Source organism: Salvelinus alpinus, chromosome 32 (genome assembly GCF_045679555.1).
Source record: "Salvelinus alpinus chromosome 32, SLU_Salpinus.1, whole genome shotgun sequence".
In the NCBI taxonomy this organism is placed as follows: domain Eukaryota; kingdom Metazoa; phylum Chordata; class Actinopteri; order Salmoniformes; family Salmonidae; genus Salvelinus; species Salvelinus alpinus.
In genome coordinates this window covers 8,182,321-8,209,062 of record NC_092117.1, presented here as the reverse complement: position 1 = coordinate 8,209,062, position 26,742 = coordinate 8,182,321, and the positions used below count along the sequence as shown (strand labels likewise).

The 26,742-nt window shown below is 42.2% G+C and overlaps 3 protein-coding genes across 3 annotated transcripts in view; all 3 read left to right on the top strand.

Annotated features, from left to right (window-relative positions):
* Positions 1-19,635, top strand: part of LOC139562093 (kinase non-catalytic C-lobe domain-containing protein 1) — a 57,225-nt gene extending 37,590 nt beyond the window's left edge. The window contains 14 exon segments of the mRNA XM_071379428.1: positions 119-477; positions 3,632-3,725; positions 3,821-3,918; positions 5,512-5,711; positions 6,357-6,470; positions 9,551-9,698; positions 10,060-10,230; positions 12,097-12,312; positions 12,578-12,660; positions 12,889-13,042; positions 13,289-13,411; positions 13,882-13,941; positions 16,769-16,926; positions 18,065-19,635. Of these exon segments, the coding sequence (XP_071235529.1) occupies positions 119-477; positions 3,632-3,725; positions 3,821-3,918; positions 5,512-5,711; positions 6,357-6,470; positions 9,551-9,698; positions 10,060-10,230; positions 12,097-12,312; positions 12,578-12,660; positions 12,889-13,042; positions 13,289-13,411; positions 13,882-13,941; positions 16,769-16,926; positions 18,065-18,296 (2,210 nt within the window). The 3' untranslated portion in view covers positions 18,297-19,635.
* Positions 19,636-20,849: 1,214 nt separating this feature from the next.
* LOC139562094 (homeobox protein vent1-like) lies at positions 20,850-23,220 on the top strand. The gene is made up of 3 exons (XM_071379429.1): positions 20,850-22,275; positions 22,386-22,618; positions 22,819-23,220. The coding sequence occupies exons 1-3, from the start codon at positions 21,972-21,974 to the stop codon at positions 23,056-23,058; spliced, it is 777 nt and encodes a 258-aa protein (XP_071235530.1). The 5' UTR covers positions 20,850-21,971; the 3' UTR covers positions 23,059-23,220.
* A 2,197-nt stretch (positions 23,221-25,417) lies between these two features.
* Positions 25,418-26,742, top strand: LOC139562618 (homeobox protein vent1-like). Its single transcript, XM_071380438.1, has 3 exons — positions 25,418-25,675; positions 25,803-26,002; positions 26,127-26,742. The coding sequence occupies exons 1-3, from the start codon at positions 25,429-25,431 to the stop codon at positions 26,394-26,396; spliced, it is 717 nt and encodes a 238-aa protein (XP_071236539.1). The 5' UTR covers positions 25,418-25,428; the 3' UTR covers positions 26,397-26,742.

Below are 26,742 nucleotides of genomic sequence, written 5' to 3'. Positions count from 1 at the left end.
CCTCTCAAATTCTCTGCACACACGGATGTGTGCATGAACACACACACAAACACACATACAGACTGCCTGACCCATCCATTTTCTCTCTCTTCCTGCTCTGCCATGTTTCCTGGTCCAGGATTGAGAGCTGCTGAGTGTTTGGTTAAGGGGGCTATGGAGAGTGCCGAGCATCCAGTGGGGGGCGGCGATGAAAGCCCCTCTGAAGCTGACTCTCTATGGGGGACGGACGAGCCACTGAGGGTGGGCCACCGAGGCCAGATGAGCCCTGACTGCTGCGAGGACATGGAGGACACAGAATCTCTGGTGTCTCATTGTCTCCTCTCCCCCAGCTCAGGAGCAGAGGAGTCCAGCCACAGCCTCAGCCCAGCCTGGGCCCTGGCCTTCTATGGAGGGGACTGTTTTAGTCAGGATGTGGTGGAATATGCTAGGAACTTGGGACAGCATAGTGAGTCCCCGTGCCTGGAGCTGAAAACACAGGTGGGTAACCTGGGAGGAAAAGCCATTGAGCTTAAATATAATAGACTAGCTATGAGTGATGACAGACCATACAGATACCATGGTCTCAATGTTTGGAATAGTGCTTTTTTTGTAAATGTGTAAATATGTGACTCTCATTTTAGAAGACGTGGTAAATGTATACTGTCTGATACTTCAAAGATTCAACATGATTAGTTACTACTTTCTACCAAATGGTACATAATGAAAAAGTTACATGCATCTGAAATAAACAATAATTAGTTATTATATCATAATTATGTGATTATCTATATAAATGCCAGAGAACAAGCAGACTAAAATAAAGCGAAATCATGTTTAATGTTTAAGGCAAGTAGTGTCATTGCCTGAGGCTGTTCTAATTCTACTGTTCAACATTCACTTAATGCTCACTATATTAAAAGGACTCCTCTCTCTTTAAAATTGATTTTATCCAGGTAGTGTTTGTTGCATTGCAGCCAATGATGAAGCCCTATTCATTTCGTTATGGCATTACGGTAATGCCAATTACATAGGAGTGGCACTTTTGATATAAAGCATGCACTTTCTATTAGTCTCATCCATCTCATTTAAAATGAATGGATTGAATGATGACCTATCGTAGAGAATGTGCTACTCCCTTGCAGTTTGAGCATGCACAAAATAGTATCATTGACATAATTTACTATGAATAATTTACTAATTTACTAATGAATAATTAAATGGTAATTAGACTTTCAGTCAAACTCCATGTTTGGATAAGTGCATGCATTTCATGAAAAAGCTATGAGATTACTAATTAAAACCAAGCAAAACAACATTATTAGCTGAAGCAAATCAGCATATAATCATGATTTGAGGTGAACAGGAAGAGAGTTGGAGGTTTTAGGGTAATTGTGGCACATTATTTTCTCCATATCTATCTACCCTTCGACATAAAATCCATTAGCATGTGTAATAGAATAATGATGGGCTGTCCTTCTCTCTGTATGCTTTGATGGTACTGATGTACGTTTATCTGCTCCTTCACTGGAATAGTCTGACTGCCCCACTCTCATACCTTAAAAACCGACTGCTTTTAAAAAAGCAACAAATCCCTTTGAAAGCGGCCTATGTGGCATCGATATGAGTCAGAAACAGTTATTCTAGTGTCAAAATGTACTACAAAGTATAAATAGTCAGTCATCAAGTCAGTCTTGTCTAAAATGGAGTTTGGAACATCTGTGCGTCACAACGGGTAAATGAAGGTTGGGTTTTGATTTGACGATGTCCATTTGCCCACTAACATGGGGGTGAACAGCTGTGTTGTTTGCTCTCTATCAAATAGCATAGACAGTGAGACAGACCTGCCCGGCAGCTCCGACTTTGTTTACATAAGACAAGTCACACATATATTTACTTCAGAAATAGAGCACCAAAAAACGTAATGTAAACTTGCGCAACTAAAACATCCTCTGCAAAAACGTCAAAATTATTTACAGATTTCTTGAGTTATATTAGGTTAATTCTGGTGATTTTGATGATGTGAAATAGGCTTATGCGTCTACAATGTCTCATGAGGGAAAAAACATAATTAACCAAACGCGGAATCGGTCAGGAAACACACCTCCAAGACTGAAATCTTGTTTTTCTAATGAGCAACAGATAAACATGCTTGCTAATCAGCGTGTTCAGTGGCTCTTTAAGAGCCATGGGTCCATATCGGTGTTATATTGTAGACTCTAAAGCCCTGTTTCCATTGGCACTTTGAAGTTAACCCGGGTTGGGCTTGCCTTGGTTGGCTAGATCGAATTGTTTCCACCACAGCCTCCAGAAATGAGAAATTATGTCATGTTGCTAGGTAGCCAATATGTGACTGCAGCTGGTTTAGCAAATGTTGCTAACTAGCTTTTAATTCCCTCTAACCATGCTGTAACTAATGTTACCCCATACCAGTGCCAGCCAGACTCAGAGCCATGTATTTAGCTTGCTAACATGAACTAGCTAAACAGTTAGTATTGTCACTAGCGTAACAGGCTAGCTAATTAGCTTAATTCCTACCTTGCTTGCCACGGCTTTGGCTATTAGCTAGCTAGCTAACCAAGCAAACCAGACAGGTTTGATATAATGTAGCTAGCTAGCTTTCAATACGACCTGGCCTGCTAAAAGTCCTGCTAGCCCACATTAGCCAGCTAACTAGCTTGTTTCAACTCTAATTTGCTAGCTAACGTTAGGTAGCTAGTATTCGAGGGCTGACTGTTCTCATAAAAGTTTGTGTAGTGCAAAAATGTATGAAGGGTCCAGCTATGGTGGTAATTCGTGTAATGTCTGACTACTGCAGTACTGATTGTCCATGTGCTAGCTAACAGCAACAAGCCCAGACGAGCAAGCTTAAAGTTGTCAGCATCCAGTAGTGATCAGCCGGTGGTTGCATAGTAACGGCGTCACCAGCCTGAATTCGAATCGAGCTGGCACCGGTTATGAAACTGGGCTGCGCTGGTCTGGGGTTCCCTCGACAATTTGGCCCTAATTTTAAGTGTCAGTGGAAACGGGGCTTAAAAGGCTCTTCATGTACTGTATATAGTGTAACGACCCTGGGTTTATAAGCGCGGAAATCGACTCTGCCGCTGGAGCATGCTTTTACGGCACAGTCGATAGCGCGCCGGACCTCGGGCTAGGAGGTCGAGGGTTCGAGACCTGCTCCCTGCTGTTTCATTACATTGGTGTCGGAAGTGATCGGACCTTGCATCCACGACAGTGCGTGTGCTTGGCCGGTGAGCGCGTTCCTGTAAGACGTAGAGTCGCAAGCTAGCGCGAGGACGCGCTCTTTGAAAGGAGGGAGTAGTGTAACGACCCTGGGTTTATAAGCGCGGAAATCGACTCTGCCGCTTGAGCATGCTTTTGCGGCACAGTCGATAGCGCGCCGGACCTCGGGCTAGGAGGTCGAGGGTTCGAGACCTGCTCCCTGCCTGTTTCATTACAATATATATATACACCTTTGGGAAAAGGGTTAATAATGGGTTCTTCGGCTATCCCTGCTATGACAACATTTTCACCCAACGAAAAAAAAAAGGGGGTTCCTCCAGGGACAGCCAAAGAACCCTTGACAGTTCTAAAGTGTACGATCTGAATGGCTTGGTGTCTACTTTGTTTTATGCATTAAATGTTCTACTTGTAGGAGCTTCAACAGCAGCTTATGATCGAGACGAAGAGTCTGAAAAAGACCAGACATTTCTACCAAAAGCTGCTCCATCAAGAGAGAAAAAACAAACGTACCAATCAATCCCTCATGACTTTTACAATTTCTACTATGGGGTTGATACATAGAGAAATAAACACGCCATTTCAATGTGTTTTTCTGCTGAAGGTTCGGATGCTAGGTTGATGCTGTCCAAACTCAAAGTCCAGCTTGAGGAGTTGAGGTCCAAAGTGGAGTTTCTAGACTCTATAAAGAAATATCTGGAGGTGCGGACAGGTTGAACAGAAATAATCCCAACATACTAACACAAAGCAGGCCATAAAGTGCCTTCGGAAAGTATTCAGACCCCTTGACCTTTTCCACATTTTGTTACGTTACAGCCTTCATCTAAAATTGATGAAATAAAACATGTTAGTCTTCAATCTACACACAATATTGTATAATGACAAAGTGAAAACAGCTTTTTAGAAATGTTTGCAAATTTATTGCAAATAAAAAACGGATACCTTATTTACATAAATATTCAGACCCTTTGCTATGAGACTCAAAATTTAGCTCAGGTGCATCCTGTTTCCATTGATCATCCTTGCGATGTTTCTACAACTTGATTGGAGTCCACCTGTGGTAAATTCAATTTATTGGACATGATTTGGAAAGCCACACACCTGTCTATATTAAGGTCCACACAGCAAAAAACAAGCCATGAGGTCGAAGGAAATGTCCATAGAGCGCAGAGAGGATTGTGTGGAGGCACAGCCAAACTGAGCAATTGGGGGAGAAGTGCCTTGGTCAGGGAGGTGACGAAGACAGAGTTCCCCGGTGGAGAAGGACAACCATCTCTGCAGCAGTCCACAAATCAGGCCTTTATGGTAGTGACCAGACAGAAGCCACTCCTCAGTAAAAGGCAAATGACAGCCTGCTTGGAGTTTGCCAAAAAGGTACCTGAAGACTCTCAGACCATGAGAAACATGATTCTTTGATCAGATGAAAACAAGATTGAAGTCTTTGGCCTGAATGTCAAGTGTCATGTCTGGAGAAAACCTGGCACCATCCCTACGGGGAAGCATGGTGGTGGCAGCATCATGCTGTGGGGATGTTTTTCAGTGGCAGGGACTGGGATACTAGTCAGGATTGAGAGAAAGATGAATGGGGGAAAGTACAGAGAGAATCTTGATTAAAATCTGCTCCAGAGCGCTCAGTACCGCAGACAGGGGCCAAGGTTCACCTTCCCACAGGAAAACAACCCTAAACGCACAGGCATGACAATGCATGAGTGGCTTCGGGACAAGTCTCTGAATGTCCTTGAGTGGCCCAGCCATTGCACGGACTTAAATCCGATCAAACATCTTTGGAGAGACCTGAAAATAGCTGTGCAGCGACGCTTCCCATCCAACCTGACAGATCTTGAGAGGATCTGCTGAGAAAAATGGGAGAAACTCCCAAAATACAGGTGTGCCAAGCTTGTAGTGTCATACCCAAGAAGACGCGAGGCCAAAGGTGCTTCAACAAAGTACTGAGTAAAGGGTCTGAATACTTAAGTAAATGTGATATTTTTGTTTTTAATTGTAATAAATTTGCAAAAAAATTCGAAACTGTTTTTGCTTTGTCATTAAGGGATATTGTGTGTAGCTTGATAAGGAAAAAACGATTTAATCAATTTTAGAATAAGGCTGTAACGTAACAAAATGTGGATGAAGTCAAGGGGTCTGAATACTTTCCGAATGCACTGTACATTGCACTGTACACTCCCATATCACAGATTGTTTGTTGGTTCTGATTGGTTGTTGGTTCAAATCATTGATTGGTTACTGGTTCTGATGGATTGTTGGTTCATATCTGAGCCTGGTTGTTTTGGTCAGGTTCTGAGTGTGGATCAATGGGGTGTGGATGTGTCCCTCCTTCCCTCCCTGGCAGCCTCTGATCCAGGGAGCCCTCTGGATCTCCAGCCCTCAGAGGATCCTGCCGTGTTAGGATTGGTGTCTTTGTCTGGGGCAGGGACAGGGAAGAGCAGCCTACAGGCCGCCACACCCCTGGATTTCATGTCCTACCTCTATGCCAGGTAACACTAACTATATATCAGGTTACAGTAAAAGGTTTAGGTTAAAATAATACATTAACTATTAAACCCATGAGTGTGGTTAACAGTGTATTAGCAAGTATGGTTTAAATCAGGGCTTTCCTATTCCCGTTCTGGAGGGCCGAAACACTTCTGTTTTTTGTTTCTACCTTGTAGTTAATTGCACTCACCTGGTGTCCCAAGTCTGAATCAGTCCCTGATTAGAAGGATGAAAACCAGAGGTGTTTTGGCCCTCCAGGACCGGAAGTGTAGCCTCGCAAAGCCGCCTTATCCTGCAAGCTTACATAAAACGTTGCACGGATATCATTTTATGTAAGCTTGCAGGGTCAGGTGGCTTTGAGGCTACTGGAAATGGGCAGCCCTGTTTTAAATGGTGGCCCTCTAGTGGTCAATGTGTTAAACTGAGCATCACAGTTTACTGTCCATCATCATGCCTTTGATTGCTGAGAAAATGTAACATTAATTTATGCCTACATAGGGCACAATAAGACATTTCTGTTCATTTATATCTGTATCCAAATGTGTTTCACTGATTTGTCCTAATTCTTTTAGACATGTGTGGTGCGATCGCTTAGATATTGCATTCAACAGATAAACTGAACTCTTTTCTAACTCCTCCTCTGACAGAAATGCTCCATTGGAAGGTTACATCCAACAGTTCCTGTACACGTACCGCTATTTCTGTACCCCTCAAGAACTCCTTCAGTTCCTGATGGACAAATTCACCAGTGCAGCAGCAGGGTATGTAGGCTACCGTGGCAGAAATGGAAACAGACATAAAACAAAATAGATTTTCATGCTCTTTGGATGGTGGACTGACACCCTGTGTTTGCATAGAAATATAATTGGAATGTACATTCTAGTCGTTCTATTTCTATGGTTTTGAGTCTGTAGAATTAATGTCTGGTCTAATAATTGTCTATGGTAAAGTGCTAATTGAAGAAATTAATAAGAAAATGTATGGCCACTTATAAAATAAAAATGAAGCCTAATTGGCAGTACTACTATAACTGTCTGTATAAAATGTGGCGAAACAGCATTTTCCCCAGTACTTTAGAAGCAGCAGTATCTACCGGACCAGTAACTTCTCAGCACATTTCTGCTTCTTAGTTCAAAATGAACCTGCTCTTTCGCAGTCCGCCATTGTAAACTATTGAAGACTACACGCAGAAAAGTCGTGCTATTTTGTATTTGAGCAATATGATTGGCCATTCATTCAAGAATCACTACGCTTTTGAACCTGTCGTGCCACCTCTGCTTCCATAACATTAGAATGAGGTCAAATAAGAAAACTGTAAACATGGGCCTGTTTAAACAAGGATCACATTTTTGCACAACTATAATTATGTTGGCGTGAATGCTGCCTTTGAAAATGAGCTACATTCTATCATACTTGTCTTATTCATTTTACTTCATGAAAATTTGACAAAATGGTTTAACATTGACAACATAATTCAAAACCAGTAAGCTGCGATTGGGATAAGTCCAACATTCTTCCAGCATGTTTATGAATTTGTTACTTGAGTGTATGAATCCAGAATGTAAGTCCTTTGTTGCAATAACTGAATATTATCAAAGTTTGATTGAATAGTGCCAGACAATTCAATTAGCCAGCTTTTCCATTCCTTTCCATCGTTTTCTGCAATACTCTGATTACATCATCATTCAAATGAAATAAAACTGTATTTGTATCGGACGTTTTACAAAAGGAAATTCACAGCACATGAATTTCTGAAACCCACAGAAATCATTTGCTTTCCTAACAGTGTTGTCCATATTCTGCCTTTTTGTTCCCATCTCCTGAGAGAAGATCTCGCTGCCTTCATTTAAATTCTTCTATACATTTTTTTGTACTGTTTTCTTTGTGGGCAAACAGTATATGCCTGTTCAGGGTCCCCTTGCGATGGAAGCGTTTCCCACAGTTACATGATTTCTCTCCTGTGACACTTTATATGCATTTTCAGGTATTATATTTAACCTTTATTTAACTAGACAAGTGAGTTAAGAACAAATTCTTATTTACAATGACAGCTTACCGGGGAACAGTGGGTTAACTGCCTTGTTCAGGGGCAGAACGACAGATTTTTACCTTGTCAGCTCGGGGATTCGATCCAGCAACCTTTTGGTTACTGGCTATCTGCCGTCCCATTAGGGACTCCTTGCGAGTGAAGCTTTTCCCACAGTGACCGCAGCTAAATGTTTTCTCCCCTGTGAGTCATATGTTTTGTTAGGTTTTCCATATACTTTTTTCTCTAAGTGAATCCTCAAGTGTGTCTTCAGCCTACCAATCTCAGGGAAGCATTTGCCACAGTCAAGTCAGCGGTGAGTTTTTTTTTAGACATGGTGTTGGGTTATCTCAATGGTGTTTTTGTACACAATGGAAGGTCGGGATCTAATGGTAGCTGATGTCAAGTCCTACTGGGTCGCTACTTACGACTGAGCTGTGACTGGAGGCATTGTTGTGATTATCTGAAGGGTCACGAGGAATGTGGAGACCCATTAGGTGGGTCACAGTGCGAAAAGGTGGAGACCAAGGGCTTAGTCCCTCTCGGTCATCCTGATCACATTCCCTTTTCACACAGGCAGGAGTGAAATCGAGTCTTTGGTGTAAAAAAAATCCCTTGAAGCTGCTCTTCCTGCTGACTGGTCCTGAGTTCCTCCTGTTTCTCCTTAATCTGTGTGGGCTCTGTCCTACTGCACCAGACTGGGTCTCCACTGCTGTTCACAGTGCTGCTGCTCAGGGCTAACCCCGTTAGAGACAGCAAGAGAGAACCAGAGGGAGTCCATTCTACATAGTTTTATCTCCGGTGTGATCTGCAACAGTCTTCGCAGCCGGTCATTCTCCTCTTTAGATCGGGAAATCTACTCCTGGTACTCTGCTACCACATTCTCTACTACTGCAAGAATCTCTATGGCAACCGCCGATAACAAACGCTCATTCAGAAACATGCTTGGAGACTGGATTTTAGCCCTTTTGAGTGGACCCTTGAGTACTCGGTTCAATGGATCTTAAGTTCACTCAAGGAATGTTGAAAATCAAGACAAACCTGCCTCCAATTCTAGTTCTGTTTTCCTCTTCTTTTGTTTTTCATCAGTTGTAAAGCCCAGAATGAACAACAGCAGCGCCAGCTGGACGGGTGGCTGTTCTGGGGTAGACGAGAACAAAAATGTGGATTGAGAAATGTTGCTCTAGAGCGGGGGTGTCTAACTTATTCCATGGAGTACCTAGTGTCTGATTCTTTTGTTTTTTCCTTTTTTTTGGCAGATTTTTGGTTTTTCCTTTCAATTAAGATCTAGACAACCAGGTGAGGAGAGTTACTTACTAATTAGTGACCTCAATTCATCAATCAAGTACAAGGGAGGAGCGAAAACCTTCAGATAATCGGCCCTCCATGGAATGAGTTTGACAGGTGCTCTAGAGGAAGTTGGGTTGTGGGCTGGGATAGATAGCTGGAGCGAGTTGCAGACTCATGTCTAGCACACAGAGGGAGAGGGAGAGTGACTACAGACATATGTTTTTTCCCCCCTACAGTAGAGTTGGTCTCAAAACATGAAAACATGAAATCATGAAACCCCAGGCCTGAATCACTTCTCAGAATATCAGGCCTGACCCGGGCAGAAAATCAACTCTATTTTCAGAGGAATTTTCAGAGGAAGTAGCTAGCCAGAATTAATTTTACTCTTTTGTAATAATGACATCTTTTTTATAGCTAATTTTCACCTTTTAAATACATTGAAGATGATCTGTGTAACTAGAATGTCCGGTCTAGATATTCTATTTCTGTGCTTCTGTGTGATCTTCACATTCCTTTTTCTACCAGAGGTGGTCCAGATGGGTCAGGGGACAGTGCTAAGGTGTACCACCGGAGTCTGGACGTGCTGCAAACCTGGCTGACTGACTACATAATGGTGGACTTCAGCCTCAAGTCCAGCCTGCTGATGACCCTGGAAAACTTCCTCACCACTGAAGTAATTACAGAGCTGATCAATCATCAATTCATCACAAAAAAGCTAAATCCAGTCACTCAAGAAATTAATCATTGGATTAATGTCTCAACTGGTCCGGCAGGAAGCCTAGCGGTTACGAGTGTTGGGTCAGTAACCAAATGTTTGCTGGTTTGCTTGTCCGAGCCAACTAGGTGAAAAATCTCTGTGCCCTTGAGCAAGGCACTTAATCCTAATTGCTCTGGATAAGAGCATCTGCTAAATGATGTAAATGTCAACTAATTAGCGAAATCTGTAGCAGTGTTGTTGCTCTTGTCTATTTTTCAGTGTTTAGACATGCAATACTCTGAAGGATGGGTTTTGTAATGATCTGGTTCTTATTTAGGTGTCTCCAGTAGACAGTAGAGGAGAGAGGCTTTTGACTGCTCTTCAGAGGTCTCCCAGGAAGAGGTGGAGCCAAGGCTGTGGGAGCCCAATCAGCATGCAGGAGGATGATGGCGCACTGTCTGCCCATAGCTTATGCAGAAAATCAGCTATTGAGTACCCTGGAAGGAAGGTCCATAAAAGGATTATTATGAGTGTACTGTTATGTTGATGTTTTTCTTGCCAGAAAAGAAAATGGTTGGATCAAAGTACTGGAAGTTTGTCTGGCTCAAAAATAATCCTTTTACTCTATGTATTTCAACTGATGGGGACCGTCAGAGCTGCGTTGTATTCATTACGTGAATAATATGTTACATTAGCATCAAACATTGGCACCAAAGGGAAGAAAAGGGACTGAGTAAATGAGGGACTACCTGGACTTGTCCAATAAGAACCACAGTGTGTGCCCTAATCAGTACAGCGACGTATATACAGTGCTTTCAGAAAGTATTCATACCCCTTAACTTAGTCCACATTTTGTTGTGTTACAGTCTGAATTCAAAATGGATTAAATATTTTTCTCTCTCACCCATCTAGACAAAATACCCCATAATGACCAAATGAAAACATGTTTGCAAATGTATTGAAAATTAAATACAGAAATATCTAATTTACATAAGTATTCACATAAGTATTCAATACATGTTAGAAACATCTTTGGCAGTGATTACAGCTGTGAGTCTTTCTTGGTAAGTCTCTAAGAGCTTTGCACACCTAGATTGTACAATATTTGCACATTGTTCTTTTTCAAATTCTTTAAGCTCTGTGTAGTTGGTTGTTAATCATTGCTAGACAGCCATTTTCAAGTCTTGCCTTAGATTTTAAAGCCGGTTTAAGTCAAAACTGGAACTGGGCCACTCAGGAACATTCAGTTTTGTCTTGGTAAGCAACTCTAATGTATATTTGGCCTTGTGCTTTAAATTATTGTCCTGCTGAAAGGTACATTTGTCACCCAGTGTCTGTTGGAAAGCAGACTGAACCAGGTTTTCCTCTTGGATTTTGCCTGTGCTTAGCTCTATTCCATTTAATTTTATCCAGCAAAAAACTTCCTCTTCCTTGCCGATAACAAGCATACCCATAAAATGATGCTGCCACCACCATGCTTAAAAATATGAAGAGTGGTACTCAGTGATGTGTTGTTGGATTTGCCCCAAACATAACACTTTGTATTCAGGACATAAAGTGCATTTCATTGCCACATTTTTAAAAAAGTTTTACTTTAGTGCCTTATTGCAAAATGCATGTTTTGGAATATTTTTTATTTTGTACAGGTTTCCTTCTTTTCGCTCTGTCATTTAGGTTAGTATTGTGGAGGAACTACAATGTTTTTGATCGATCATCATTTTTCTCCAATCACAGCCATTCAACTCTGTAACTGTTTTAAAGTCACCATTTGCCTCATGGGTAAAATCCCTGAGCGGATTCCTTTCTCTCCGGCAACTAAGTTAGGAAGGATGCCTGTATCTTTGTAGTGACTGGGTGTATGATACACCATCCGAAGTGTAATTAATAACTTGTCCATGCTCAAAGGGCTATTCAGTGTCGCTTTGGATTTTGTTACCCAATTGGTGCCCTTCTTTGCGAAACGTTGGTTGATTCTGTCTTTGAAGTTTACTGCTCGACCAGGGACCTTACAAATGATCTGTATGTGTGGGGTACAGAGATGAGGTAGTCATTCAGAAGTCATGTTCAACACTATTATTGCACATGCAACTTCTTATGTGACTTGTTAAACATATTTACTCCTGAACATAATTAGGCTTGCCATCACAAAGGGGTTGAATACTTATTGACTCAAGACATAAACATTTCTAAAAACATAGTTCCACTTTGACATTATGGGGTATTGTGTGTAGGCCAGTGACACTAAATGTAATCCATTTTAAATTGAGGCTGTAACACAACAAAATGGGGGGGAAAGTCGAGGGGTCTGAATCATTTCTGAAGGCACTGTATGTATTCAAAGCCAGAACCTTTCTAAGTTGATGTATCTCTGTAGAGCTTCCAGTGGAGGATATCCAGGGTGGTTGAGCCCCAGTCGACCCAGCCTAAAGACAAGGCCTACTCCATAGCAGCAGCCCTGCCCCGGCCCTACTACACCTCCCTAATGGATGACATCTCCAGTGCCTGCCTCAGAAGCGAGGAGAGACACCCCTTTAGTCAGAGTGAACACAGTGCCCACCACGCGGCACAGCAACTCACTCTACTGCAGCAGGTACACACTGACATGCACACATGCACAGCCCACCAAATCATCCTGCTGCAACATATACACAGGCATACAATTTCTACCTCTCTCATGCAGTCACACTCACCCACAAACATTGTCATTTATAAACACGAGGTGGAGACAAATCACTCCTTTACAAATTTAAAACAGATTCACAGACCTACAGTGTTTATTTACATTTACATTTGAGTCATTTAGCAGATAAATGTGTAAAATAAACTTCTTCTTTTTTTTCTTTCTCCAAATGCAGGAAATGTTTCAAGGCTGTCACCCAATTCATTTCCTCAACTCTAAATCTCAAGGAGTCAGGGACAAAGCTGTTAGTGTCACCAAGTGAGTAAATATTCCCTGCGCTCCAAATATTTCAGTGGCTTTTCAGTCAAATTTGTTTGAAGTACCAAATGAGTACACCAGAATGCATAATCTGAACACATTATCACTTGCTAGATAATGAGACATTCGTTCCAGTCAGCCACTGCATCCCTGACAATTTCTGTGACATAAAATAAACCATTCATCTACAGCCCAGTCTCTCGTCTGACTGCCTGTCTTCTGCCACAGACATGCGTCACACTCTGTTCCTCCAGTAGAGGGCAGCAGTCTATTTGTTAATGAAGGGACTCCACATGACAGCCACCTCCAACAGCTACTGAGATATGCCGACAGCGTCTCCAATTGGGTCTCTGCAGAAATCGTCATCTGTAATTCGTTAAAGGTGAGATCTACTAGTAATGAGGCTACAACTCTGTTGGACAGTACGGTGTGATCTCTATATCGATGTGCATCATTCATTCATTGAACACACACACATCATTTATTTTAATTCACAGTCAGTCATTGTCCATTGAATCTAATTACACGAGAGCCATCAGATGCACTTATATGATGTATTCTTTGTTTTCTATAATGATTTGTGTGAATGCATGACCATCGGATCTCTCGTCTTCTTTTCTTGCTGCAGATCCAAGCGGCTTTGCTCACCAAGTTTCTCCTAATTGCCAAACACTGCTATGAGTCAAGAGACTTTGCCACGGCAATGCAGGTCCTTGGAGGCCTGGAGAATGTGATTGTCAGGCAATTACCGGTAAGTCTGCGTGCCTGCGTTTGAAACGCCACTCTATTCCCTACATGCTGTACTGCACTACTTTTGACCAGAGCCATTTCGGAATCACCCCATGAAAAAAAGAATATATTCTACAGAGACAGGTGGAACGTTTGTAAAGTAACGTACCTCTTAGGCCCTTAATGAAGGGAAATGTCTCTTTTAATCTGCGGTTATGGAAGCCAGAACATCAGAATTTGTGTTGCAACAAGATGTAGGAGGAAGTAAGAGCACCGACAATGGGTGCTTACCCCATGAAGTGCAACAGAAACGTCCGGTTTAACTGTGTAAGTGTAACAACTGAAATTGATGTGTTCTTGTTGTTTCTCCATGTTCTAATAATATTCTACCTGTTCTAGTCAATGCTGAACTTTAAGGGAGTAAAGCTTCCGTAAGTGTGAGACAGATTTATTGGTTCTTGCTAAATGAAACACCTCTTCTCTTGCCGATAGGCTTGGAAACATCTGTCTACCAAGGTGTGTGAGGTCCTTGAGGATCTGCGAGCCGTGCAGGTGAGGCGTGTGTGCGTGTGTGCGTGTGTGCGTGTGTGTGTGTGTGTGTGTGTGTGTGTGTGTGTGTGTGTGTGTGTGTGTGTGTGTGTGTGTGTGTGTGTGTGTGTGTGTGTGTGTGTGTGTGTGTGTGTGTGTGTGTGTGTGTGTGTGTGCCCTCTGCTGTACCAGAGACGTGGGGCTTCAGGCAAATAAACCGAAAGAACAACACCTTCAAGCAGCACATCTGTGTGTGAAATTCTGTGACATGCTCACAGCTGGCCAGCATTTTGTTACATTCATTTTTTTACTGATTTATTTAAACGATTGTTAGATAGAAACTAATCTTGTGCTATCACACCGTATTCTCATTTCAGAATGGCTGAAGGCTGGTGTAAAGTACTCAAGTAAAAATACTTTAAGTATTTATTTATGTAGTTTTTGGGGGATATTTTTACTATTTTTGACAACTTTTACTTCACTACATTCCTAAAGAAAATAACGTACTTTTTACTCCATGCATTTTACCTGACATCCAAAAGCACTTTTTAACTTTTGACAGAAATAGTCCAATTCACGCACTTACCAAGAGAACATCCCTGGTCATCCCTACTGCATCTGATCTGGCAGACTCACTAAACCCACATGTTTTGTTTGTAAATTAATGTCTGAGTGTTGGTGTTTGCGCCTGGCTATCTGTAAATTAAAATTGGGCCATCTAAACTTAGCAAAAAAAAAGAAACGTCCCTTTTTCAGGACCCTGTCTTTCAAAAATAATTCGTAAAAATCCAAATAACTTCACAGATCTTCATTGTAAAGGGTTTAAACATGCTTGTTCAATGAACCATAAACAATTAATTAACATGCACCTGTGGAACGGTCGTTAAGACACTAACAGCTTACAGACAGTAAGCAATTAAGGTCACAGTTATGAAAACTTAGGACACTAAAGAGGCCTTTCTACTGACTCTGGAAAACACAGAAAGAAAGATGCCCAGGGTCCCTGCTCTTCTGTGTGAACGTGCCTTAGGCATGCTGCAAGGAGGCATGAGGACTGCAGATGTGGCCAGGGCAATAAATTGCAATGTCTGTACGGTGAGATGCCTAAGACAGCTCTACAGGAAGACAGGACGGACAGCTGATCGTCCTCACAGTGGCAGACCACGTGTAACAACACCTGCATAGGATCGGTACATCCGAACATCACACCTGAGGGACAGGTACAGGATGGCAACAACAACTGCCCGAGTTACACCAGGAACGCACAATCCCTCCATCAGTGCTCAGACTGTCCCAATAGGCTGAGAGAGGCTGGACTGAGGGCTTGTAGGCCTGTTGTAAAGACAGGTCCTCACCAGACATCACCGGCAACAACGTCGCCTATGGGCACAAACCCGCTGTCGCTGGACCAGACAGGTCTGGCAAAAAGTGCTCTTCACTGACAAGTCGCGGTTTTGTCTCACCAGGGTTGATGGTCGGATTCGCGTTTATCGTCGAAGGAATGAGCGTTACACTGAGGCCTGAACTGTGGAGCGGGATCGATTTGGAGGTGGAGGGTCCGACATGGACTGGGGCAGTGTGTCACAGCATCATCGGACTGAACTTGTTGTCATTGCAGGCAATCGCAATTCTGTGCGTTACAGGGGCGACATCCTCCCTCATGTGGTACCCTTCCCGCAGGCTCATCCTGACATGCCCCTCCAGCATGCCAATGCCACCAACCATACTGCTCGTTCTTTGCATGATTTCCTGCAAGACAGGAATGTCAGTGTTCTGCCATGGCCAGCGAAGAGCCCGGATCTCAATCCCATTGAGCATGTCTGGGACCTGTTGGATCGGAGGGTGAGGGCTAGGGCCATTCCCCCCAGAAATATCTGGGATCTTGCAGGTGCCTTGGTGGAAGAGTGGGGTAACATCTCACAGCAAGAACTGGTAAATTTGGTGCAGTCATTGAGGAGGAGATTCACTGCAGTGCTTAATGCAGCTGGTGGCCACACCAGGTACTGACTGTTACTTCTGATTTTGTCCCCCCCTTTGTTAAAGGGACACATTATTCCATTTCTGTTCGTCACATGTCTGTGGAACTTGTTCCGTTTATGTCTCAGTTGTTGAATCTTGTTATGGTCATACAAATATTTACACATGTTAAGTTTGCTGAAAATAAACGCAGTTGACAGTGAGAGGAAGTTTTTTTTGTTGCTGAGTTTGGTTTGCATAATATAAGGGGTTGAAATCATTAACTTTTACTTTTGATACTTAGTATATTTGTATTTGAGCAATTTCATTGATTTTTGATATTTAAGAATATTTAAACCAACTACTTTTACACTTTTGCTCAAGTAGTATTTTACTGGGTGACTTTTACTTGAGTCATTTTCTATTAAGTTATCTTTACTTTTACTCAAGTATAACATTTTAGGACTTTTTCCACCACTGGTTATATATTTATTTTTATTTATTTAACCTTTATTTAACTAGGCAAGTCAGTTACGAACAAATTCTTATTTACAATGACAACCTACCCCGGCCAAACCCGGACGACGCCGGGCCAATTGTGCGCCGCCTTATGGGACTCCCAATCACAGCCGGATGTGATTCAGCCTGGATTCAAACCAGGGACTGCACTGAGATGCAGTGCCTTAGACCGCTGCGCATATAAAACCAAACTCGACGGAAAATATTCTCAAGTAACACACAGTACACGTGCCGACCTTGCAAAGAGGAGGGATTTTGCTCAACTTTATCAATGTTATAAATCAGTGGAAGAGTAAGACATCTGTTTGTGAATGCTCTTTCTCTCTCTCACTCACTCTTTTTTTCCCTCTCTCCCCTCCCCCTCCCTCTTTGTCAGGTCTTTCTGAAGAGTGATAACCTGTGTCTGATGGGAGGAGAGCATGTGGGGAGGAGACCCACCCTCCCTGCTGTCCACATCCTGGCCATGCACATCCAACAGCTGGAGATAGGAGCCTTCACTCTGACCAGTGGCGCCTACAAGTGGCCAAAACTCAGGTGAATGAACGCAATGCAATTTCTCAGGGCCAGTTTCCTGGACACAGATTAAGTCGTGGACTTAAAAGGATGTTTTAAGGAGAATCTGAATGGAGTATTTGAAAGTGGGTTTAAATCAAGGACTAGGCTTATTTAGGGTCCGGGAAACCGGCACCTGGGCCTGTATTCACAAACTGTCTCAGAGTAGGAGTGGTGATCTAGGATCAGTTTAGTCTTTTAGATCACAATGAATAAGATTATATGGACAGGGAAAATGTGATTCTAGATCAGCGCTCCTAATCTGAGATGCTTTGTGAATACATGCCCAGGATTATGTTTAATCTGAGTCTAGAAAATCGTGTAGCCTACACAAGGCCTATACACTCAAAATACTTGCCTATAGCGTTTATTTGGATGTATCTACATTTGAGATTAATTTTGGTCACCTTTGCACTGACAGCGATATCAACCTGACACTCATTGATAAACGGCATAAACTTGAGATTAACTTTCTCCCTCGATGTAACGAAGTGGGCCAAATTGCCATCAAACAAGTTTCCCTGTGTCCTTCTACCCACTCAAATATGGCGGCCAGATGCTGGGTTCACAGAAAGTCGCGGCGGACGATAATGACACAGCTGCTTATTCTGTGGCAGTCGTGTACGATTTGGGTTCCTCTACTAAAGCTAGCACACAGCCAGATGGTGTATCGGGGATGGGGTGTGATATTAGGAGATGTGGCACACCAGGTGCTCCGAGACGCATCGATGTTGACAGATGCTGTGGTCATAAGGGTCACGGTGAGAGGCAGCATCACAGCTGGTTATGATAGACCCTAGGTTCCCCGACTACTCTGGAAATCAGGTCACTTACTGTATATTGTGCAAGTGTTCAGATAAAGGGGTGGCAAACTATGTTTATGTTTCTGCCGCAGATGAACAATAGCAAACTCATTTTTCTCCTTTTCACTCTCTCTCTGTCTGTCTTGTTCTCCATCTCCATGGTGGCCCCAACTTTTACCGCTGCATTTGTCCTCATTTCCTGTACTTTCTTGTCACCCCTCTCTGCCACTTTATCTGCTTCTTTCCCCCACACTCTCTCTCTCTCTCTCTCTCTCTCTCTCTCTCTCTCTCCTGCTCTCTCCTTCCTCACTCTCCAGGACCATAGCCAAGGTGGTGAGTCAAGTGCATGCATTCCAGGAGATGGTGTACTCCTTCACGCCTGACCCGGGGCTGCAGGCCTACATAAGACTAAGAATAGCCCACCTCGGCGGCTGTGACATCCCCCTGCTGGCTGCAGACAACGAGGCCAACTTCTACCACAACCCCGCTGACCGACACACCCGCAGGATCCAGGACACACTGAAGAGGGTGAAGGCCACCTTCCAGTGACCCACATCCTTGCTGATCTAGGATCAATTTGGTCTATTAAGTCATAATGAATATGATTATATGGACAGAGAGGACCTATTCCTAGCCCTGGTCAGACAACTACTCAACAGACTCCATCCCCTCCACACCCCACTGGGTTCCATTAGTAGCAGGGACTGGGTGGGTGTCTGGGAAAACTGTTCATTTTTCTCTCTTTATTGGTAATAATTTTTTTTTGTAAGAATCCAGCTCAACCTCCCACATTGCACTGACAACCCACCGCGCACATCCAACTCATTGATTCTCTCCAAAGCGGGCTACAATGTCAGGTGAAACGTTGAATGTTTTTTGTTGTTGTTGATATTGGGATGAGGAGAGTAGAAAACAGTATGGGACTTTTAAAAATCCTTCTGGTGGATGCATATGGATGCTCGCGTTTCTCTTACACAAATTTTAATCGCTAGTCTCCTGAGACAACATAATGATGATAATGTGCAACAATGTTTCATAATGAGTTGACTTAATGTCTTTAATTCACTGAGTGTACTCATGTATTATAGCTAAATTAGATATTTTGATACAACCACAGATAGCTAATGACCATTTTCATCCCTCCGGAGCACAATTTCAAATACATTGCCAATGGCTATTTGACATGATAATTACAGCATTTCAAGATACAAAAAAAATATCAAAATCATGATGTATTATGCTATTACGACTAAATGATTTCAAATACCTGAATAATTGCTATAGTTCCATACACTAACTGTTTTTAAAACAAACGTTAATGTTGCAATGTAACTACGGTGTATATAGGCAACAAATTGTTGCATAGTCATACTTGCAAAAGTGAAATTAGATTATTTTCTAAACATGTGATTTGCAAACTAATTGAAACAACTACAATAAATATTTTAACAGATTGAGGTTGATTAATGCTAAAACATCATGAAATCGTCTTTTTTTCCCCCAGTCAGAAAATATATGAACATACCATGCATGTGTCAAAACAAAAAATACACATTTGCATAATAATACTACCATATTTAGCACATTGACATCTTATTAAGTTAATTATCGTTTAAATTATGTATTTAATATGAGAATTAAGTGCTGTAGTTACAATTATTGTATGCCTCCTGGCACTATTTCAAGCGTCTAAAAACGCAAAGTAAGCTACCTTGTAATCTTTCATGTTTCAGAGTCTGATGTAAATGTGCTAAATATGTTAGTTTATGCCAAATGCCCATTTTTCGTGTTTTCCCACATATGTTCATATATTTTCTGACTGAAAGAAAAGTTCATGATTTCTATATAATTCATCAACCAGGGGACGAGAATGTAGCCCACCATGCTTTAATAAAATGAGAAGCAAACTCAATGTATGAAAATATGTATTGTATCCTACTTATGTTTTTGTATGGATTTATAGCAATACAACAAACAAACAAAAACTACCTGATCACCGAGGATCGGAGAGGTAGCGACAGTGGCAGACTCATTGTGTGCGTGTGTCGGGGGTGTTATAGTTGTGCGTCCAATTTGTCTCCGACTACTAAGGACGTTGCCACAGAGGCGAGGAAATATGCTCTGTATGGAAGCGACTTCCCCCGGCGGCGTCCCGTGAGGAACGGACAGCTTCCATTGTTATCTGACGGGATCAGGGCACCTCTTCAAAGCACACGAGATAAAGGGTCGTAATTGGGAGGCTGAGAAGCAATAGTCAGATCATCGATAAAGGAGACATTCAATATATCCTTATCTGCATTGTCATAGCTAAGCGATCATTTTAGGGTTATTGTCCCGTAGCTGCTGGGGGTATTCCATCTGAAGAGACTGAAACACGTGAAGGGCTTCGCCATACAGAGAGAAGGGACACCTGGCGACATTGGCCTGGTTGGATCATTTTGGGTTGACCAAATTTCTTCAACTTCCCATTTCTAGACGTTTTTGGACATTCTTTCTGGATAACATCTGTCTGGAATGCAATTTTGGATAGGCCTATTTGGGGATACTTTACGCAGTTGTAAGCTATGCAAAACCACATGTGCTGTAGCCATTGTAGGCGTTTTTCAGACTTCTTTACAGCTTGCTCTCCACTATTTACATTACAATCAAACCTGATTGTGTTGCTACTGTAATACCTTTGATCTGTAATGTTTAAACCGACTGCGCCAAATGCTGTCTATTGGGCCAGTGGCGCCAGTGCTCACCGGGGTATCGAAGAGGTGTTAATGCTAAACCATTAGAGCAGTATTTTACTTGCCTTTGCTTTACATTTGATTTTAGTGTCGTGGAAAGGGGCTGATATTTAGAAAGGAATGATGTAAATGATCGGACTGCAGGCTGAACAATGTTGGTGGTTATATTGCATATTGTGTAAAATCATTTAAATAATGTATTTCAAAGTGGTCAACTATAAAGGATTATAAAATAGCATTCCATTCCCATAAAATCCTAGAGGCCACAGTGATTGCCTGAAATGTATGCGTACGATCCTGGACCGGCAGAAAACGTTTCAATCAGGTGTGGGCAGAGCTCCACCACTTTTGGTTTAGTTTAATGAAAGATATTGACGCAAAAGCGTTAAAGGGAGGGGCAAAGGGCTGTTTTTAGACCGATTAGCCTCATGATTTGTCAACTCGTGCACAAATTCTCTGTCAATCATTTTGGATTTAAAAGGTCTAGGTAGCCTAGTCAGCCCAAATTGAATCAATAATCACAATAGACTGGGAGTTATTAGGCCTAAACTTGCGTAGGGCAGGCCTACATGATGCAAACATGCACAAAGCACTTATATTGTCCAATCATGTTGCTGTCACTGTTTCTGTGTAGGCTAAAGGAAACACCCCTGTTAGTCTAGCTTTAAAATAGAATGAATATGAACAAGTACAAGGTTGCTGCAGTTTGACAGGGGTTTCATCCTCCCCAAGGCCAGGAGTTTTGCCAATACTTTTTTTTTTTTTTACCATGTGACTTGATTAGAAAAACTCTGGTCCCATCATAGCCCATATAAAACCTTTTTTACAACTGATTAATCACGTAATACTGTAGAAGGTCTGGAGTTTTACCTGTTTAGGTTACCAGATCAGGATAAACTATTGGCCCCAGGAACAAAGATCACCCCAGCACTCTGGAACCTGTGGTGCCACCTCTGGTGTCACGTCTCACTAACTTGTGTTGCAGCATGGTGTTACAGGTTAGGTCCTATTGAGGTTTCCTTTTTATTAGGTCCTAGGCCTATGGCAAATCCTGTTATCTTGATTAGATAGTGTTTTTAATTTGTCTGCTGTTTTCAGTGCGAACTACTCGTTCTGGAATACAACTTAAACCTCAAGTTCTTAGTTTTATTAAATACACACACCTTAGGCGTTTGTGTCAACATATAATACCCTTTGAACTATGATGCAGAGGAGGACTCTCCGCCTCTGTGTGTGATGTTTCGCTATACTTTCAGCCAAGGCAGACAAATGCATGAGCTCAACTGGTTCTCACAGACGTGGTGGCGCCAGGCTTTCACACAATCACAGGATGTGTAAAGGCTTCAACAACGAGGCATTAGGCCTCAATCACTGGGAATCGATCAGGCGTTAACACGCCTTTGCAGATGCAAATTCTTAAGTTGGTCGGGACTTTATATGGAGGGCCCTCAACAGGTCTTGTCACAACATTCTCTGACCCTCCTTAGATAGTATGCTGACCAACACAGGGCTCCTAGAAGCAAACATGGTCAAGGTCTTCTCTGTAGACTGGCTCGCACAGAGCAATCACAACACCAACCCGAAAGAAGGACCTGTGGATACTATACCAACCTACTTCAGACCCCATGTTCCTTGTATGGTCCAGCCTCAACCGCCAACATTTTATAACAAGGTCTACCTCCAACCAAAACCAAAGACCACGAGGGTTGAACTCACGGATTCCAATGAAGAACCCCAAAATCTAGAATCCAGGTTGAGCTCACCTCTGCATCCGATAACATGCTCTTCCCCAAGTCGTAAGTACAATTTACTATACGATACAATAATAATAACAATAAAACATATATTTTACATGATTAATGGTGGTGTTTTATTGAAGTGTATTCACTGACAACTGTTATCACAGTTTCAGAAAAAAGCGGGTACACCTCGGGGTATGACAGTGAGGCTGCCTCCTCGGAATGTCCCTCTGTGGAAGAGGCGAGCGAGGGAGAGAGAGACGGGGGCCAACGACGTGTGCGTACTAGGTTCACACCGGAGCAGATAGAAAAGCTGGAGAAGATTTTCACCAAGCACAAATATCCAGATGCTGGAGAAAGAGTCAAAACGGCACTGAAGTTGAACCTCTCTGAAACTCAGGTAAGAAAATAAACTAAATGTAGAGTACCCACTGGACACGGATGTCTATTCCACGTTGGTTCAAACAACGTTGACTCAACCCGTTTGTTCCCAGTGGGTATGCACATTATTGTCATTAGGCCTATACAATGTGTATTTATATTTCATTCGATTACATTAGTGTTCATTTGGTTCTGATCCATTTTCATGTTATGTTTCAGGTGAGAACTTGGTTTCAGAACAGGAGGATGAAACTGAAAAGGGAGCTCCAAGACTTGCGCGCAGAGTACCCAGTTCAGTCTCAGATGATGTTCCAGCCCATGCGACCATTTCAGTACCACGGCTTCGGTGAACAGCAACTCTCCCCCGCTGCAAACCACGTGATATACCAGCCCATGGTGCAACAGATCCCCATGGAACAGATGGTTTCTCATCAACATCCGTTCGCACATTTCTACTAAGGACATTAAGCTACAGACTGAACTTTCCACTCTAACACTTTAAAATCAAGTGCAATCTAGTTGTTGTTTCTTCTTGGAAGTGATTTTTTTCTTTTCTTTTTCTTTAAAGATGTACAGATGTTAAAAGTATATTTATAATTCAATAAAGTCAATCTTATATCACCTTACTTTTCTACTTTCGTATGCAATGTCAACATTTCCAAGTTTGACAGCGACAATAGTTGCTGTCAAGGGCCATATGGACAGGTTAAATAAATGCTGTTCAATGTAGGATGATCCCATTATTTTGATTACATGATTAGGGGTACCATGAATAGATCACATTGATCTATCGTTCAAGAATAGACGCTCCAGGGTCACGAAACGCAGTGTGCTTGGGGATCAGTTGGTTGGCTCTTGGGCCAGAGTTGTCAATCTGGTAGCTTCCCTTATCAAATCAAATGTATTTGTCATATGCGCCGACTACAACAAGTGTAGACCTTACCGTGAAATGTTTACTTACATGAACCAACAGTGATATTTGTATGTTTTGTATTTATTAAGGATCCCCATTAACTCCGTCTTGTCAGGTATAGCCTCCTACTTGCCCATCTGAGAATTAAATTATTTAGGCATTTCAATTATTAAAAAGTATGACTTCATTATAGGCCTTTATGAGATTAGCGTAGACGCTGTTGAACAGAGCTGTAAGCCAAAACTGCCAAGGCAGCAGCTACTCTTCCTGATGTTGGCCCATGACTACCAGGTAACAAATCTTTGGCCTACAAAACGAATTATGTATTGGCCTTTGCATATAGCGTGGTAACCGTGATTAATTTATCCACGAATCAATGAAAATCTGACAGAACAGCTACATTTTAGGCTGTATCATCTACGTCACTTCCCTCTCTTGTCCACCACAGCAGTGGCCCACATACTGTGCTTTCATATGCGCGTCAACTAATTCTGTTTGTCTCTAATGCGGCACTTCAAATGTTAGCTAACGGGGAGATCATGGTCAACAATTAGTCCTAATTGAGCCTGTCATTGATGAGTTTACACTTACCACATGAGCCCTAGGGACTGGCTCCAGAGAGTCTGGGGTTTTGTGTGCTAAATAGTCCGATCTCAGGGTTGAAGTTGAGCCTGAGGTAACACTGGGATTATGTGATACGATTGCTGAGACCCCATGTCTTGAAGTAGGAAATAGATAGGACAACTTTGTCTGTATAAATACATGTGAAAACCAGTCATTGTCCAGTTGGCCATAAACGAATCAATTGAAGCGTGATCATTTAAAGGTGGTAGACCAGATCACAAAACCACCCATACTGACAGATACGATATAGAGAGTAACTACTGTATGCTATATTATGCAATTCAATCAAATCAAAGTTTATTGGTCGCGTACATAAATTTGCAGATGTCATCACAGGTGGAGGGAAATGCTTGTGTTTCTAGCTCCAACAGTGCAGGGATTATGAAGAAGTACAGTGATGTTGTTGTGATGAATGAAATATAAGAACTGCATTGAGACCTGCTATGGAACAGTGTTGCTTGAGATTCACGATTCGCCAGGGGCCTAAAGCAAATGCCTTTTCAAATTCACAAGTAAACAGAGATCGAATGTGGTTCTTTCATTCTCCGTTTAGGCATGCTGACAGCAATCACACCCACTGTGTCAGACCTACAAGTGGTCCTCATCAGCAATCAGCTTCATGTTGGTGAGCAGACAGCTGGGCGCTTCTGTCTACGTCTGGAACGATGGTCTCACAAATGATAGTTACAGTAGCCTGGCCCCATAGAATATCAGCGCAATAGAGAACATTTACATGTAGAAAAAGGCCGTATGCCATCATACATTTTGGGGTAATATTTGCATTGCATGGATATATAGGGCCTATACATTTCCCCATTAGATTATTGTAGGCTATCAATAAATCATTCCAATGCTATTGACAGATTTAAAAAAAAAAATATTTACTTTTCCAAATGAAATAATGTAATATAATCAAAGCAGTGGCCTACAATTGTGTTTAACCCCGTCTACTCTAATCTCATAATGGCCTATAATAAAGTCATACTCTTTAGTAATTGACATGCCTAAATAATTTCATTCTGAGATGGGCAACTAGGAGGCTATACCTTCAAGACGAGTTTCATAGCCTACTCAGACATGGTGACGCCGGGACACATCAACGAGGCCACTGAACTTGTAAAAAACCACAATTGCAACATCTATTAATTTCCATTAACACCGACCATCACGTTTTTTTATCGTTCGGTTGAGAGTCCTTTGCATATGCAAATACAGTGGGGTGTCTCCTATATAGAGCGAGGACCCGAGGCCTTACAACAGACCACCACATCGCACCAACAAGAGGCCACACCATGGCGAACTTCTCAGTAGAATGGCTATCTCAAAGTTTTTACCACACTTCAACGGACCAAGTGGACATCGAAGAAGACACAACATATGACAGGACAAGGTCTCGCATGCCTTGTGTAGTTGTTCCCCGGGCTCCATCAACGTATAATCAAGTTACAGTTGAGCCAAAAGAACCTACTGAAGTGATACTTCATGTCGACATGAACGAGCTTGCTACTAAAGACGACTACACTCCATCATCTCCAAACAGTACGTGTATAATTTCCACCCTCAAAACAATCGATTTGAGCATTTGATGTTGGAGTGTGTTACATATACGCCTACTTGTGATTTCTGGATGAATGAATGACAATAGTTTGTTTGTTTACCTTTCCAGATAGCTGTGGCTACACGACGGGCTCTGAGAGCGAGGTGGGGGACGATAGCGAGGGCGAGTATACACTACACCGCAGGATGAGAACCAAGTTCACCTCTGATCAGATCTGCAGACTAGAACGAACCTTCAACAAACACAAATATCTCGGTACAACTCAGAGGAGAAAGATTGCTGAGAAAATGAAGCTCTCTGAAACTCAGGTGAGGGCACAAGCCACAGCCTGAGCTAGGACATGTCTTCACGACTTGGATTTATCGTTTGATCAATAACACCATTACAACGTTAGCATTCACTAATGTATCATATTTTATGATTTCCTTTCAGGTGAAAACATGGTTTCAAAACAGAAGGATGAAGCTGAAACGCGAGGTCCAAGACCTGCGACCAGAATTCTTTTCTCCTCCTCCATCTCTGCTGCCACCACTGGTCTACGCCGCTCCGTCATTTCAGCACCAAGCGCTTGGTGGACAGCTCCCCACCTTCGCCCAGAGAACACAAGCGCTCTGCCCGCATCACATTCAGAGAGTCCCTTTGCAACAGATGATTCACGGAAAACCAATTCACCCCATGATGTTGGCGCCCTGTTACTACTGATTGGACAGCAATCCTAAAGACTGATTCTTATAGTATAACTTCTGTTTTAATAGTGAACTTCTGTTTAATTATTTGACTCGCAACTGGTTGATTCCAATTGGGGAATTTGTATCTAGAATCTAGATCTGTCTCCATCGTTGTCCTTTTTGAGGCTATTATAGACATTTTAATTACTTGCAAAGTACTACGTTTTATTTATATACAGATAAATATATGTAAACATTTGGATATGACGTTTTTCACAAATAAAATGTATAATTGTTACCAGCTTCTTGCTTTTGCTTGTTTTTGCCATTATGCATGTACTATTCCACAATAGTTTCTGTTCTGTCCTTGGAATAATTGT